General features: G+C 40.3%; 1 protein-coding gene across 1 annotated transcript; it reads left to right on the top strand.

The window, feature by feature from the left end:
• Positions 1–370: 370 nt before the first annotated feature.
• Positions 371–13,042, top strand: mrpl1 (mitochondrial ribosomal protein L1). The gene is made up of 9 exons (XM_040154566.1): positions 371–517; positions 2,160–2,268; positions 2,535–2,802; positions 3,871–3,954; positions 4,304–4,375; positions 5,789–5,900; positions 6,130–6,230; positions 7,395–7,476; positions 12,880–13,042. The coding sequence occupies exons 1-9, from the start codon at positions 406–408 to the stop codon at positions 12,981–12,983; spliced, it is 1,044 nt and encodes a 347-aa protein (XP_040010500.1). The 5' UTR covers positions 371–405; the 3' UTR covers positions 12,984–13,042.
• The last annotated feature ends 4,500 nt before the right edge of the window (positions 13,043–17,542 follow it).

A 17,542-nucleotide genomic window follows, 5' to 3' on the forward strand; every position in this document is an offset into this window, starting at 1 on the left:
ACGAATAAAATAAAACACAAGACACTATTACCAAACTTCCTTTAAATATTTTAATGGGATTTATATAGACAGATACACAGAATGCAGCGGGCATCACTTTATCTTTTTTGAATTTTTTTTTTTTTAGAATATCTGGAAGAGGGTGAAAAAATTGGCATGTGGTTGATCCACCAAGAAAATACATCTTCCATTAATTAAAAAAAAAAAAAAAACATGACTGCATTCTGAAAATTACTAAATTTTACTATAAGTCAAACATTTCCCATAACAAGTAAAGAGTTGTATAACAACGTAAGCCGAATATAAGACTGGGCCCTAACAATTCCTCATAGATGTTTTTTTATTTTTACGCAAGTTCTGTGTGGTTCCCGACGGCCAATGTAACCATGGATTATCCATGTTTGAATGGAGATTCGGTTTTTCCTCTCGATGGGAACCGTTGAGAACGTATCGTCGTTTTCACACGGACCAAAGGCATTCCCAGACATGGCAACTTGCACGCGGAACGTGTGGAAAGGTCAGTTGTTTTGGTTTAATTTACTTTTTAACTGACAATAAAAATCGTTCATGTATTTGCTAAGAGAAGCATAAACTAATTCCTTCAGGCTTTTTATTTGTTTCTTTTGTTTCGGTTAAAGGGCAAAACAGCCATAGCCTATTAGCTTGCCTGCTTTTCTGTTAGCTAGCCCGCTTGGCTGAAGAGTACAGATCGCAAAACACATCGCAAATATGTATAATTCTTACTGTCTCCTTGCTTATTCAATAATTCCGCACTGGAAAAACTTCACTTATGATTATATCTGAATTACTTATATCTTTCGTTTAGTTCGGCGTTAATACAATCACCAAGGGAACTTTTAATTAAACGAAATGAACCGTTTTTCCGCGGATCCATCGGTCTTTGCTGAGCGCCCTTGAATCAAAACACGTCGTGGTGGGCGTTTTTTTAAAAAGTAGGTATTTAGTAAAATTAAAGTGATGTTTGGTGGGTCATATGTATGCCGAATTGAGGAGTTAACACAAACGATTCAATTAATCGGTTTAAATAATGTTGTTTTGAACCTTATGTCCTTAAGCGTCACATTCCTGTACGAAGTTTCGGGGCGAAACATTTTAGCGAAGGCAAACGGTCAATGCGTGGGGCTGTAGATTCTGCCAAATCTCTTTCGAGAAGACCCCCACTTTTGAACGTAGAAGTTCAAGAACCAAACAGCAGTAATGCAGAAAACTGTATCTACGCATTAGTGCAGCTTAGACTCGGCACGGATTGCTATCGTCTTTCTCTGCCTGACTCGGGAATAGCAACGACACCTGCATTTTCCTGTTAAAACGTGATTTACCTCATTTGATTTGATCCCTGCACACAGTAGGTGAAGATGTACCAGACACAGATGTACAACCACACCTACACGAGTCAGCTTGTCCCGCCACACGTCCTTCCAGGCATCCCGAGATGTATTCGCTATCATAAACAGAAATATTTAGAATCAACCGCAGACTCTGAGACTGGCGAAAAGTGCTGTTGGTGGTAAACTTAAAAGTACCTCTGGGGGGCATGTTAATTATTGCTATGAAGAACTTCAGACACCTTTTGTCTTGCAAATCAACAAGCTCACACTGACACCGTGATAAAATAACACTGGCACAGGCAGATTTTCATCCACAGGCAAATATTAGCAAATTATTCCAGTTTCATGCAAATAACAGGAATACTGGGTGCAGTCTGCTTCTGTTTGGCAGAGATAAGCCCTGGTGAATACTGTTATCTTTGCATAGGAGATCAACTCAAGTCGGGTGTTGCACATTTTTTTAAATGTTTTTTGCATTATTTAAATTACGGAGGTCATATTTTAGAATATCTATTTATATTTCTCTACGTCATTATTAGACGTATCCAATACACCAAGCCGATTTTATTTTATGCTTGCACCAGCTTGCATGACATCTTCCAGTGGAACTAAACAGATAGTCAATGGTGCACTGGTGGTTTATGCAAAATCAAAGTGCCTTTTATAAGGTAACAAAAAAAAAACGTTTCAAACTTCTGGTATACAGTTTGATGTTCTGTCCCACAGAAAAGAGAGAACAGCATCTTTGTGTTAAACGGAGGTATTTGTACCCTTTGTTTTCCTTTTCTTAGCTTCTTTTCCCTTTTTTAGTTTTAGCAGGATGTCAGAGGCAGCTGCTGAGCGCCAGCGGTCCCTCTTACACGGGGGTCTCACACACCGCACAGAGGACTCTCCCTGTCAGGACATTTGCAGCTGTCAGGTGAGATCACAAACTCTTTAAGAAAAACCCAAGTGAAAAGATTTTCATCCAGAGACAATTTATCTGACTTTGTAGATTTTTTTTCTGCTTCACCCGCCGAGAGTTTGGCACATTTAGCCCATGTGGATGTCCACTATAACAAGTTTGTTGTTCTCTGAGCAAATAAAAAGTGATGTCACGTAATCCGTAAAATCAAGACAAGATAAAGGAAGAGGCCTGATTAACCAAATATTTCTCAGTTTAACATCTCCCTTATTGTTTGTCAGGGCACTAAAGAAAGACAAGAAAGAGGTCGCAGAGAAGGAGGTGAAGAAAGAAAAGAGGGTTATCGATGACACAAACAGACATAAGCCTTATGGCAAGACGTCGTGGGCACCTGTGGATGATGTGTACATTATGAGGTACTACCCCAGGACCATCTACAATGCAGCTGATGCCGTCGACCTGCTGAAGAACTTCCAGGTGTTGGACTTCACTCCCCACAGCCAGCCTGTTTACATCGATCTGAAGCTAGACATGAAACTGGAGAAAAAGGTAACAGCATCAACACAGTGGCTGTTCTCTCTGGATTTGTTCATTCCAAATGAAGAACTCCGAGGTGATATTTGTAGTCCATTGAAGCCTTGTCTGGTTAAAACTGGACTCAGGTTATGTGGTTGCTAGCTATTTGCCCACGTTCTCTATAGAACTACATCCTGTGTTTTAGCAGAGCTTTGTGTAAGCAACATTTAACTGCTGCGCTAAGGTTTTCAAAATTGCTACACCTTAAAGGATAAGTCGATTCATCGATTTGTTGATTGACAGAAGAATAATCTGTAATTATTTTAATGAATTGATAAATTGAAATAATAATTTCACAATTACTTGATAATGGAAATAATCATTAGTCGCTGCCCTAAAGTTACACTAACTCGTTGCCCTTGTAACCCTAACCACCTACCCTGATTGATATAAATGGGGTCGGCAAAATAACAGAAACACCTGTCTGTATAATGCATTTGGGTTAAATGGCTAAATGGTCACATCAGCATTGCTACAGATTTCGAGTAATCTCCTGAGAAAGTAGCTGGATCCTCAAAATAGATGAGGATGTCCTGATAACTGCTGATCACCTGCCAAAGCGTCTTTCAGAGACTAATTTTAACCGACTCGGCCGACTTGTTTGGCCTTTTCTTCGGGTACTTTCCCACTCTGGCTGTTACTGCTGTCACCTTGCCGACACAAATCAGTGATATTTAAAGCATGAAGCTTTGCAACATGAGCAGTTGCTCAGCTAAAAACAGTGTGACACGGACCAATAAAAACCTCATGAGTTTGTTTTCACATCACAGCATGTCCACACGAGACAGACTCTGTTTTACTTTCATCTCCCTGACTCTGCAGAACTGTGCAAAACCAAAGCTCCAATGCATAATGAATTAAGTACACTCCAGAGAAATTAAAAGTTATAGTAGTGGTGGAATACATTTAATCCATGATTATCTAAACTTGGTTTATGATTGACAACGTCCTTTTTCTTGTGTGTTCTCCCAAATCTTTTATTTACCTGGAGCACGCTAAGTGTTGATTACTGTAATTATTGAATCTTTTTTCTCGTTACAGAAAAAAGTCGACTCCTTTGTCAGCACCGTGCACTTACCTTACCCCTTCCGGACGGAGATGAACAAAGTTTTAGTTTTCACTGAGGTAAAAACTTCCTTTCCTCTCCTCCAGCCTCACTGAATCTTAATTTCATAGCCAATTGATTGTCCGTTGCTTTAATGTCTGAGCATGATTCAGATGTGTAGCAGCACATTTTATTTGTCACCCCACTTGTCTGTAATGAATGGGCTCGGGCTGCGGCTGTTTTCTGGTCACAGAAACCTACACTACAAGCGGGATTTGATTAATCTTCCTGTCGAGCGGCAGAGGTTGTGGGTTGTGACTTAAATGTGCATTTTAACGACCATAACAAATGACAGCGGTGGGGTCCTACAGACTTTGACACTCCCAAATCAGATTTAAATGGGCAACGTTGTCTCTGTTTTCTCTGCAGGATGCTAATCAAGTTAAAGTTGCTCAGGAGAACGGAGCTGTGTTTGCTGGAGGGGAAGAGCTCATACAGCCGGTGAGTTGGTTAAACAAAGGTACATCACATACAGCACGCTCAGATCGAGTTTATTTTTTCTCTCTAGATGAAACCATCAACTCTCTTTGGAATTGTATCGTGGCAGTATGCTTGTAATGAATTAACCTGTTACAAAATATGTTTTCCGAATCAACAAGACCGAGCAAAGTAAAAATGAACAATGCGAGGGATTAAAGTCTTTGGTTCAGACATTTCAAGGCTTTTGTCTGATGCACTGTATAACAGTGAAGCACAGTTCATTGCACTTAATGTCTGCTGGGCTATTTTTATATGTGTCTTTGCAAACGATGGTCATATTGTGATATATATCAGTATTGGACGAATAGAGATAATGTGATATTCATTTCAACCACAACATCCAGTCCTGTTTCCCTTTGTTATTAAATATTTGAAGGGCACAAGATCTGCAGGCAGTTAAGGCTCTATTTCAAATTCACACAGTTAAACAAACACACACACACACACACACACACAAACCTCTGAGCTATGCGGTAAAACTAACAAAGTCACAAGGGCAGTTAAGGTTGTAATTCCTTGATCTAAACCTCGTCCACACCAGACTGTGTCTTGAAAGCGCTGTTGTTGAATTCACCCATCAATCTATCAATCAATCACTTTATTTCTCCGCAAAGAACAATTGGTTGCACTTCAGTGAAACTCAAGATGTAAAACACAAAGCACATGAACACATCACATACTGTAGATACAAAATAAGAAAAAAAAGCAGTGTGCAAGTTAAAACAATTCAGAAACAATATTAAAGGGTATGGAAGAGTTTTTGCCACTGGCTATGTAGAAATGAAACTTCTTGCGTCACAGTAACTGCAATAAATACCAATTTAGAAAAGCTGATAATATTTAGTTTGTGCTCAGACTGTTCCATATGTAAACACATTTCAACTTGGTCATTTTCAAGGCTGCAGTTTGTTTTGTTGTTAAGGAAAGTTCCCGTTGATGTTGTCTTTGAGTCTCCATCAGCTTATGGTACTCCAGCATTTCCGTCAGCGTCTACTGTAAATCTTATTTACAAGTCAGCACACACTGCTACAAAATTAGCAGTTTGTATCAGTGGTCTGACAACAACCATTTTATAAGTGAAGGAGTCAGAAGCCAGATAGCTGCTGTATGCGCCATGTTCACCTATTTATTGGCTGCTACAAATCATTAACGTAATGTGAAATTTTGTCAGAGAACCAAACAGGAAGGACAAACCCACCTCCTATATGGGCCCATACAGATCAGCGTCGACCTATAAATCTGTCAACAATGTTTGCTCCACCTGTTGTTTGCCGTTCAGACTCCTTATCTGTATTTGGATGTAAATGTCATTTACCCACCTTGCAGGAGTCTTGAAGTTTAATTTCATGGAATCTTGATTTGATTCATTTCTAGATCTTAGATGACGAGATCTCAGCAGACTTCTACGTAGCAGTTCCAGATGTACTGCCGAAGCTTGTACCACTGAAAAACAAACTGAGGAAGAAGTTTCCAAAGAGCAAGAGAGGTAAGCGGAGGGTCAAAACATATGTCTGGCGTGTCCCGCCAAATTGAAGCTTAACTTGCGGGACGAAGAGGTATAAGGATTTAAAACCTACTTTTATTCACAAAAGCAGGTTTTTAAGCCTTATACCTATTAACAGAAGTTAAAGCTGTTTTTATATCGGTCTCTGATAATGGGGACAATACTGTTTTTTTTCTACTGCTGATTGATTCTTTTCTCTGTTGACACCCAGGGTCAGTTGGCACGAATATTCCCAAGATGTTGGAGTTGTTTCAAACCGGTCATGAGTACATGGTGGAGAGCGACTGCTACGTCAGGACCCAGATAGCCATGGTACGTCGTTACTGACAGCAGAACCATACATGACGTGTGATTGTTATAGCCGTTAGAGCTGCAACGATTCATCGACTAATCGATTGGGTGATGGACAGAAAAATAACTGCAACTATTTTGAAACTTGACTAATTGTTTGAATCATTTTAATACAAAAATGGAAAAGCAAATTCAGTTTTCGCCCTCTCAAATATGAAGATTTCCTGGTTTTCTATCATAGCAAATGAATATCTTTGGGTTTTTGACTGTAGGTTCGATCAAACTAAACATTTGAAGTCAGCATCACAGACTCTGAAACTGAGATTGAGGCATTTTTCATAGTTTTCTGACATTTTATAGACTTAAGGATTAATCAAGAAAATAATTGGTGGATTATTTGATAATGAAGATAATTGTTAGTTGTGGTCTTGAGTGTCCTGGGAAAAGGCGGTTTTACGTTTTAAATTTTCAAATACTAAAAGCTAAGAACGAAATCCTGATTAAACAAGTAATAGTTTGTTTTGCCAACAGGAAACTGGAACATAAAATCTGTGCATCCCGCCAAGAACTGTGGGAAAGGTCGGGGTGTATTTAGGCAATAATTTTTTCAATATTTTTTATTGTGCTTTTAAATACAAACAGACGTATCAGTCCATACAAACAATACACAATGAACACAAGAACTAAACATCTGACTTGGATCCCTGATACATGCCACAGTGCGTACTATCGTCAAGGAAACGATTGCACACAAGCATCTATGTATGTATGTACACTATGCATAGGGAATCGCTCAGTCCAGTACAATCTGCAGTGGTGCAACAGCTGAACATCTGCAAAAAAAAAAAGCTCAGCTAAGCTACATTTTGACTAGACAAAGATCAAAAAGTAATTTTAATACATTCAAAAATCACTAAGAAAGTTTCATCTGGTGAAGGGTCCAGTTGCCTTCTCTTACGCTTTGTACCATGAGTATGATGATCAAGTGCAGGAAAACGCAAAATCATTCACCATTTATGAAAAGGAACATGGCAACGTGTTTTTTGTTCAGTTGTATTTATTCAAGGAGACAGCAGATTACAGACGTTTCAGCAAAAGACGAGCAAAGACATAAAATATAAATACACTTTGTTTAAGCTACAGTAGCAAGACTATATTTCATACTGTTTTCTCTCCTCTACACAGCTTGACATGCCCAAAGACCACATCTTAGCCAACCTGCAGACTATCCTGATTGATGTTTGCTCCCACCGACCGGCCAATATGGGTATGTTCACTAAAACCGACACCACCAGTCCACTCACAAGTTTAACCACTGACGCAGAATCACTTCAGGGCTGCTCTCCATTTGTCGAGAGCAACTGATGAGCTCTCTGTCACTGTTTCACAGCTCTCCAGAGTAACATAACACATTGGTGATGGATTTTTATTTGCGGTTGTAACTGTTGTTAGAGAGGAAAAGCTTTCAAATCATGCCAGCTTTTGTCTGCTGGCTGGTTTTGAGTCCCCTCTCTAGTTCAGTTTACAGCTCTGTAGCCGAACTCATGCAGACGACAGCCAGGTGTTTTCTGTGATTTTTTTTTTTTCCCCCCAGGCGTTCTGATGCATTTCCCTAAACAAGTGTTTTAATCCTTTTTTCCCCAAAAAAGAGAGTTGGCTGTCCAGTCACGTTTCCTGCCGTTACTAGACCCGTATTCTGACAAAAACTCGTGTTTTATTGAAAAACGAGCCAGTTTTCATCCACATTTTGCTGGGATGCAGGGATAAGAGTTGAGTGACAGAATGATTATCCTGTATGTTAAATTGTTTTTTTATTTGACAAGAACATTTTTTCATGAATTCTTGTCAAAATTAATTTATTGTTATGCAGTTCGACTGCACTGCCACACAACAGTAATGTCAAACTGGCAAAAATAGTGAGTCTGCTGATTCTCATGTTGTAAAGGAATGAATGGAAACTAATGGCTGTCTACAGTGATGGAAAAACAATTTAAGAGATTTCGAACTGCAGCACGCATTCAAACGTAAAATGTAAAATATACATGACTTGTAGTCAAGGAATGGTCCTTTAAACACAGAATGAAAATGACCCCGGTTTGCCCTGCTGAGGCAGTCATTCTCCTTCCAGCGCTTGTGAGAACTGAACAGAGCAGCAGACAGTTTCTGAACATTTTCTCCACTCTCCAATCAATAAAAAGATTCAGAGTGTATTCATCAGCTAACTGACCTTCATTAGAGCGAGAGATTTAAATGATCTAGAAAAATAATTAACTCTGAGCTTGCTAAATAAAATGTCTAACAGTGCCCTCACTGTTATAAACTGCAGAGCTTTCAGATACACAGATCGAAGATGTTTTAAAACCAGCTGCCCTTTGCCACCTGGAACTTCTCATATCAAGAACTCTTTACTTTCCCATTCATATTGAATCTCTCTCTTTAGAGCCATGTTTCCATTCAAGCACGTGTCTCTTCAGCAGAACACTGAATAATGGTTCTCTCTCCAGTTTTTCAGCCATCTTTCATCAAGTCTCAGGGCAACTCAGATGAAGGCTGTGTACACACTGGGTTCATTTGTTTGAGTCTGAAGCAGCATTCCCACTAACCCTGCTGCCTGTTTTCAGATGTGTCGTCTACTTGTGTCGTCCCTTTGTGAACAGAGTACAGCTGTTTACCACAGCTGGCGGGAAATAAACTTGGTGTCTGTTTTTGAAGTATGCAGGAAAAATATGGCAATCTGTGTACAGGCAGCAGGGCCACATGACTGCAACTGAAAGGAGGCACAGCCTCCAGCGTTTACAGCCAGGCTAGCGGCTCTGTGAGGATGTACTGCTCGTTGTGAAGAAAACCAGACTGTAAGATAAACCAAAGCATTGGACAAGTTGAAATTTTGACCTGGTGGGGGGGCGACAGCAAAAGTCAGAGGATCACCTACGTTACTTGGGTTCATCATCGGGGAACCATGAATGTCTGCACAAAAGTTTTGCCAATAGAAGCAGTAGTTGTTGAAATTTTTCAGTCTGGAGCGTAGTGGTAGAAACCTTGTCTACCACAGTGTGTCTACAGGTAGCTGACAAGTAGCTGACACATTGCCACCCCTATAGTCGCACTGCTGGCATGGTTAAAGATGGACACCTCAACAGCCACTCCTGTCAAGTCAGGTTTATCTGTATAACCCAATATCACAAATCAAAAACTGGCCTCAAGGGGCTTTACAGTCTGCACAGCATACAACACCCTCCCGTCCTTAGACCATTGAACCAGATGAGGAAAAACTCCCCAAAAACATCTGTACAGGAAAATAAATAAATAAATAAATAAATAGATAAATAAATAAATATGATGAATCATGTTTTTTTTTAAATGGGAAATCATGCACCATAAGCAACAACGGCAAACAGTGAAGGAATCACTAGTGAGAATCTTGTCCTTATGTACTCCTCTATTAGATAGTTCATTTTTATTTCTGTGTCGTGCCAAACATTTGTCCCATTCCACATGGGATGACTCGACACCATTATAAATCAACCTTTGAAAATATAACAGAGACATCTTCAGGTAACACATGTATGAAAGAAGAAGAGAGAAAGAAAAACGTCAACATCATAATACGTATTTTATTATCTAAAATCATAGAATTTAATGAATTTGATTTAAAAAAAAAAAAGCTGCCCTTGCATCTACACACACTTTTGTCTATATGTCCTGGTCAAATGGACCTGAAATACCTAAATATTTATCTTGATCCAGATCTGACTAACTGTCCACCGGCTTTCAATGAAAAAATAGTTTCTGAGATTTCATGCTAAATACCAAACAAACAAACAAATCAAATCAGATCGAATCAAATGACACCAAAAAAAGGAAACTCCCTCGGCCGAGGTCATTTAACGTTTTCACCCTGCTTCAGACCGAAGAAAACCCTGCGCTAAGCATGTGGCTGCACTCACAGCAGCTGCTTCTCTTTAAAGTGCTCACGGTAAACTTGAGGGTGTGCAGTTTTAGTCTGATGATGATCCCTGTGGGACTTTTTACCGCTCGCCCTGTAAGTCTGTAAGTGTTAACGCTCCGCTGAGCCCGCCCGGCCGCCCAAAGGGCCCTCTGCGCTACAGTAACTGAGTGACACGTCTCATTCAGTGGCTCGTTCCGGCTCCGTAATTGTCATCGGAGAGCGGCTTTTGGCGATGAAGGCGGTATGTCAAGCTGAGCCACCTGGGCTTTTTTTGAACTCTGTCAGCGGAGAGCTCTCTTTGAGCTGGTGCCAGCAAACATTACGAAGCAGTTCAACTTCCCGACAAGAGGCGCTAAAGGACTCTAGGCAGAATTTAATTACCTGTGCACCCAGAAGTCAGGGATGAGAAGATTTGAATATGTGGAATACTTACCGTTACTTACTTGATTTAGCTGCGTAAGAGCTGAGTTTTTTTTTTTTCCTTACTTCCATTAACGTCCTTTAAAGAGTAATTTGGACAGACGCTAATGGCTGCAGCGTGGGCAGAAACAAGAGGAGGCTTCATGGATAAACGCTTAAAACCGAGAAGAGAGTATAAAGGCAACGTGTGGGTGAGGGAAAGTAAAACCCCACGGGGGCTTATGGGAATTATTCATGACAAAAGCACAACTATATGCTGACAAATAAAGACCTGAATGCAGAGAACATGGACAACAGTGGAAATGATGCTGAAATTACTATTCATAAGTAAAATACTTAAAATACGTGAGAGGAAAGAGAGACTGCAGGGGATTTGGGAACGTTTAAAGGAGAAAGAGAGAGAGAGGATGAGTGGGTGAGAGATTGAAAGTAGCTGTTTGACATAATCTTATCCAAATTTATGCTCAGCCGGATTTGTATTAGAAGTTTTCAGACTACTTCTTTTTGGTCTTTATTATTTTTGGCTTTTTTATCGTGGGAGACTGTTTTATGTTCTAAAGAACTCCTCACAACATATTTTTACAGTCATGCCTCAATAGTGCTGGTCCATGTCAAGTGTAGACAGGTTAACCAGGATTACGACGGCCCCGTTCCAGAGGTTCGAGACTGTTCAGTCAGTCCTGTTCACTTCAGATATGATGGAGGTTTCTCTCCGAATGTTGCTCCAGAAAGACTGGAAAAAATCTTTTGTCTCTCATTTTGGGTTTTTGATTCTAAATGTTAAGTGTTTCTGTGAATCAGCTGTTTAGTTCTTTCTCGAAAAGCATTCATTTCTTGAGGAAACGTGATGGGCAGGGTTGGGTACATGTCCAACCTGAGTGCTTTTTGAGTACTGACCGAGAGGCGTCGCATGTAGCATAGAGGATTGAACGTTGGCATAAGAAGCCGGATCAGATCAATCTTTAGTCTCTAATAGCTACGGATGTTCATGTTAAGACAACACTGAACAGAAGTTATTGATTCTTGTATTTCTCAAAGTGTATCATTTTAGTAGAGGTGCTGAAACTCATATCGTAATGGTGTTGGCACCAGCACTAATCATTTTCAGACGATAGAGTGCCCCAGTGGTGGTTCACCCGCTTTGCTGAACCCCTGACCTGAGTTAAAATGTTGAGATTCAGTGTCTCACGTTGCTCTGACTGCTGCTTTATATATTTATTTGGTGATTAATCCTTCAAATCAAGATTTAATGACGATGGAAATAATTGTTAGTTGCAGCTGTAAATCCCATATAGCTCTGCAACAGTTACATATTCAGTTTCAAGCCACAGAATTCTTACTCATGGGTGTGTTGTTTGTTAATTAAGTTGTTTGAGTCTCTTAAAGAAAAAAATCTGCTTCTTACAGAATGATAAATGCAAAAAATGTGGTTGTTTCTCTCGTTTGACGTCTTAATGAAATGAGTAGGTGTTTTTTGGCTGCTTATCAGACTTGCTACGTTAAAATGAACGTTGGGCTCAGATAAATTGTGATGGGCACTTGTTTTCATTCTTGACATTTTATAGAATGAACAATTAATCATTTAATTAGAGCTGCAGCATTTAGTTGATTAGTTGCTTAGTCAATCGAGAGAAAATTAATCTGCGGCTAGTTTGACTGTCAGATAATTGCTTTAGTCATTTTTAAGCAAAAATAACAAAAATTCACTGATTCCGGCTTTGATGCTCGTCTTCATTGCACTAAAGTATCTTTGGATTTTTAGACTGTGAGCTGGACAAAACAAGACATCTGAAGACATCTCCATGGGCTGTGGGAAATCTTTTCTGACATTTTACAACTGAAAGGAATAATCTGTTTATCCAGAAAATAATCGTCAGATTAATTGAGGATGTTAGTTGCAGTCTACAGTTCATCAGAAGTGATAATAGATTAGCCGATAGTGAACATAATATTAAATTTCTGCCCTAATGCCAAAGAAGAAGAGCAGCAGCCTCATTGAATTGTTGGCTGAATTAGAAATAATAGTGTTGGCTTTGCAAAACTCACGTCACCAAACCCTCGGTTTTGAACCTTTTGCTTTCATTTCAGTCAGATGTCTGCACTTTTCATCGTGTCTGCCATTTTGTCGTTCCTCTCCTGCAGCATCATCCTGCGAAGGCTTCTTTCACTTGCGAGAAGCGGTTTAGAAATTCCTCTCCAACCCCTGCTCTTAACTCCACACCTCCCTCTCTCACCACATTGAAGCAAGCCTATCTGGATCTTAATGTTTTTCCTTCTCTCTCCTCCTCTTCCTCCCCTCAGGACCTTTCATCGAGCGGGCGATCATCGCCAGTCACACCAGCGAAGCTCTGTGGTTCAGGAGTGAAGATGTCTTACTGAAACCGGCAGAGACGAAGGAGGAATGAGACGTGTTTCAGATTGTATATAAATTGATGTGCTGAATAAAATATTAGTTCTGAGTTTGGCTCCTCGGTAGTGGTACCTGTTGTTTTCAAACATCCCGGGTGAGTAAAAGCATATACAGGGCGACCAGGACGGGAAAGTGACTTTCATTAATAATCACCCACAGGAAACTAGAGCCCATAAATCAGTCGATACTGTTATTGTCCAGAGTTCAGAGTGTGTTATCTGAATGAATAAGTGTAAGAGTATTAAAAATCCAACTCTTTAACCTCTGTGAGTGTAAGTTTGGTAGCACAGTACGTCAGTTTGTATGTCCTCAACACAGATCGACCCCATGGCCTTTTAAGAATTCATTTCCCGTTTTTAATTTTTCTCCATTTATTGTTCAATCTATTGTTCAGTCGGGAATGTCTTAATCGTGACCAGTTCAGTTTTGTGGTCTTCAACTAACTTAGAGTACTTTTCAATTTGAAATCTATTAAAAATGTAGTCAAACTATTTCATTTTGCCTGATAAAACCCTGTAAAACGTGAATTTCTGTGTTCTATGGATGCGATTCTCCAGATTTAAGACTCCAAAAGTCCTTGAATAAGATTAAGAACAGTCTTTTAGGAGAAACAGTCCGTGATCTGAAAAGAGATCTAATATGTCTGGTGTAAAATCATTAAACCCCTGTCTAGGATGAATTCACGTTATCGTCGCGTGTGAAGAGGCCGAGCACGTCAAGGTTCTAGGAAGTTTCTGTGCAGTCTGTGAACTGACATCAGTACAAACCTGGAGATCTTCCTGAATGGCCAGCAGTTCTCATGTTCATCATTATAAAAAAAATAAGCTTCCTGCTCAGGCCTGTTTTGGACACCTCTGTCCAAAGTGTTTTTCCAACTCTATGGCGGCAGCAGTTTGTCTTTGTGTCTTTGTGATTTCCACATGGCAGTTGCCACATGGGCAAAACCAGCTCCATGGAGAAATGGTTTTCCCAGCTTTGCGTGGAAGAACTGGACCGGCCTGCACAGAGCCCATGATCTCAACCAAGACTGGATTACCAACCAGGCAAAGCAGGCCACTGCCCAGGGGACCTGAGAGCCCCAGGTTTACTCCTTTTCATTTGGATCTACATAATTTGGTTAATCACAGATTCATTTGAAATTTGAACCACTGAAGTGCAATGTCAACTCTCATGGGTCCCCTATCTTCCATCTAGTAGCCCCGGTCTTGTCGAGGGACTCTGTCTCAAATTTAACTCTTAGGACTGTTTTAGTTCATAATGTGGTAGTTTGTTGTAGTTTTTGCCAACTGCTTCAGTTTTAGTAAGAAGTAATTAACACACAGAAAACCTCAGACAAAGTACTAGTATTCCATCACAGAAGTAATGTACGGCTGAAACCAACAACTCTTCATTGTCAGCGGGTCTGACAATCATTCTTCATTCAATCATCGTTCTGTAAAATGTCAGAAAATAGTAGTAACAAGGCCCATAATTATTCACCGAAACTCGAGTTAACATTCACAGTTTGCTTTGTCTCACCAACTGTCAAAAACCCAAATATGGTGATTTTACTATCAAAGATAACCAACACGTATTCCCATTGCAGAAGCTGGTACCAGAGAACTTTTGGCATTTTTGCTTAAAAAATGATTTAAATGAATAATCAATTATCAAAATTGTTCCTAATTCATTGTTTGTAAACCAACTAATTGATTAATCAATTAACCACTTCAGGTGTACAATAGTGGTTGGATTCTGGGTGCCGTGGGGAAATAATGAAACTGCCATGTGTAGCGCGGATCAATAGGGGCCCCCTTGAGGGTTAATCTGGCCCTGCCTCAACCCATCTCCTTTGGGGGCTAATGGGAGCAAATCCCTGCAGCCAGGTCCAGAAGCCAGACGAGTGGAGGCTGCTAGAGCAGCTCGTGGATGTACGTGGTTTTGGAATTGACCACACATGAGGGCGGCGTCTGGGTGTCCACAAAACCTTTAGCCCTTTTGACGTGGAGGTGTAGTACTGCCATCTGAAAACCAGGAGGCAGTATTGACTTAGGCTGTTCTGCCGACCCCTGTAGAGAGGAATTAAGGGCTTCCTGCAACCTGTTGCAGCTAAAATCATCCAAAATGTGAACATTGTCACCGAAGGACAAGTCGAGTGGTTTGCTCAATAATAGATACGTACTCTTTCATACTTTATGAACTATCCCGCAACCTTCATTACAGTATATGTGTGTGCACAACGGTTCCTGCTGGCGTTTTAAAAAAAAAAAAAAAAAAATGTTTTTGAAGGTTTCTTGGATTGGAGGAAAACAAATGGGGCTTTAAAAGCTGCTCAAAATTACTGAGTGGCCTTGAAATGACTCATTAGTTTACCAGTCTACCCCGGGCTCGCTGAGTCAACATTCATATCTTGAAGGAAAAACCCAGTGAAGGAGATTTTTGTAGATATCGCAGCACGTCTGAGAGGATTTCGCTGGGAGATCCACATGAATAAAAACCCGAACCCTGTCTGATGTCTTAACTCCGAAAAAGACAAAGTTTAGGTCAAACATTCATTTATTTTAGTCCTCCAGTTCAAGCTCCTCCAGCCGTTTTTAACTGAACCCAGTTGATATTGGGTTAATATTCTTATAGCTGTCTCTCTGCCCCGTTAAGGCCAAGATTTGCTCTTACAAAAGCCGAAAAAAGAAAAAAAAGCCATTATTTCTGCACTACCTGCAGCTCCGCACAACTCGGGAAGTTAGTGTGAGCTGCCACCAACATACATCAGGTTTTTGGAAAGGTATCACAAGATTACGAATTCCCAAACCACAGCGAGAGTCGAGGTGTCTGCTCCGGCTGCGTGTGCTGAATTAGCACAACCAACCAAAGATCCGTCCTCTGACGCTGTGCAGGTTGATAGTGAGTTAAAGGTGGCGATAAGTTGCAACTTTTATAGGGCCCAGTGGGGGAATCAGGCTGTTGTAGCAGCTAATGTGATAGGATTTTGCAGTGTTGAGGAGAGAGAAGAGACTATAGAGGCAATGAAAATTGGGGAGAGAGTCAAAATGATGAAACTGACTTCACAGTTTTTTTGCTGACAAACATTAACTTCAGAAAGTTGTTAGTTTTGTGGCCATTTTGACTCTTACAGGCCTCTATTCTTCACATAGTTTGCAAACTGTTCATGATATTGTCATCCTGATTTCCCATATTTTATTTTTACGATTGTTATTTCAGACCACGCTGTACAGATGACATCATGTCCCGGATAGAGACCCGAAAACCCGCAAGAACTGTTCGAAAGGTTTGGGCACTCCGGATGTTTGGATTCCATCGCGCAACACCGTCACGTCTGGTCTGGTCCAGAGTCGTTCTGCAGCAGGACAGCGAGCCCAAAAACCCACAACCAGACTCAGACTGAACTGTCTTCAGAGACGAGGAGAACAAGGAGTCCTGCAGCAGATGGCCTGGCCCCCACAGAGACCTGATCTCAACATCATGGAGACAGCAAGACATAAGTGAATTCAACAAAATACGAATAATATTAAACAACAAACACATATATATGTGGACATATATGTGTATATGAACAACACTTTACTGTATATATACAGTAAAATATATGTATATATATATATATATATATATATATATACACACACACACAGTAAAGTGTTGTTTGGGACTCAGACCACTAAGGTTATAGTTGAGTATGAACTGAGTAAGACTTCTGTCTTCCTTTTCCACCTAATCTGACAATATCCCCCCAAGCATTTGAAAAACACATTAACATGAACAGTTACTTCATAGTAAGCATTACAGTCGACATAAAAAGCACCGTTAATGATAAGAAAGGAAACTGATGATGATTGACTTTGAAAAAAAAAAAACAAAACCTAATTGATGCTATTCATCTTTTAACTGTTGGTGTGAAAATGTCCTCAATGGTCACAGCCAGTCATGTATTAGAGGGTGAACCCACCTGACCTGAGTTTACCCTCTTATATCTGACCTCAGTGCGAGAGGAGAGTGTGTCGGAGTTAAATCACCAGGAGACTCGGCATAAAGTGTCGAGTGATGTGGGTCAAATGCTTCCTATTTTGACTGACCTCTGGTCATGTCCGAGGTTTTTCTGATCACAGAACTGAGGTCGGGGTTCACCCACATTATTTTAATCCTCCGCTGCGTCACTGGGTTGTGGTTATAAATAGTCGCAGGGTGCAGACAGCAGCAGCAGCAGCAGCGTTAAAGCAGCACAACGAACGATCGTTCAAAGGCAAAACTGACTCTGATCCCTGTTTCTGGCAGAGGACAAAAGGCCCGAGTGGAGATCAGGTTACTGCCATGTGACACTGAGGAATCTCAGTCCTGCACTCCCTCTGATTAAACATTACACTCACAGACAGAGAGAGCTGCACACATCCTCTACTGTATACTCTACAGTTTAGAAAGATATTATACAGACATCAGCTAAAAGGGCTGTTAATATACAGTCAGTGAAAAAAACTTTACAAACGACCTGTAGGATTGGAGATAAAATTAGAATATACAGCACCCACGAGTAAATAACGATAATAAAACTCACTATTACAT

The sequence above is a fragment of the Xiphias gladius genome, chromosome 19 (assembly GCF_016859285.1).
Source record: "Xiphias gladius isolate SHS-SW01 ecotype Sanya breed wild chromosome 19, ASM1685928v1, whole genome shotgun sequence".
NCBI classification, from domain to species: Eukaryota; Metazoa; Chordata; class Actinopteri; order Istiophoriformes; family Xiphiidae; genus Xiphias; species Xiphias gladius.

What these genes read in the sequence shown, in the direction of transcription:
- mrpl1 (XM_040154566.1), top strand. Translation starts at nt 406, where the DNA reads ATGGAGATTCGGTTTTTCCTCTCGATGGGAACCGTTGAGAACGTATCG. An exon ending in GGGAAGAGCTCATACAGCCG is followed by an intron (nt 4,376 to 5,788) that starts GTGAGTTGGTTA and finishes ATTCATTTCTAG; the next exon opens with ATCTTAGATGACGAGATCTC. An exon ending in TCAGGACCCAGATAGCCATG is followed by an intron (nt 6,231 to 7,394) that starts GTACGTCGTTAC and finishes TCCTCTACACAG; the next exon opens with CTTGACATGCCCAAAGACCA.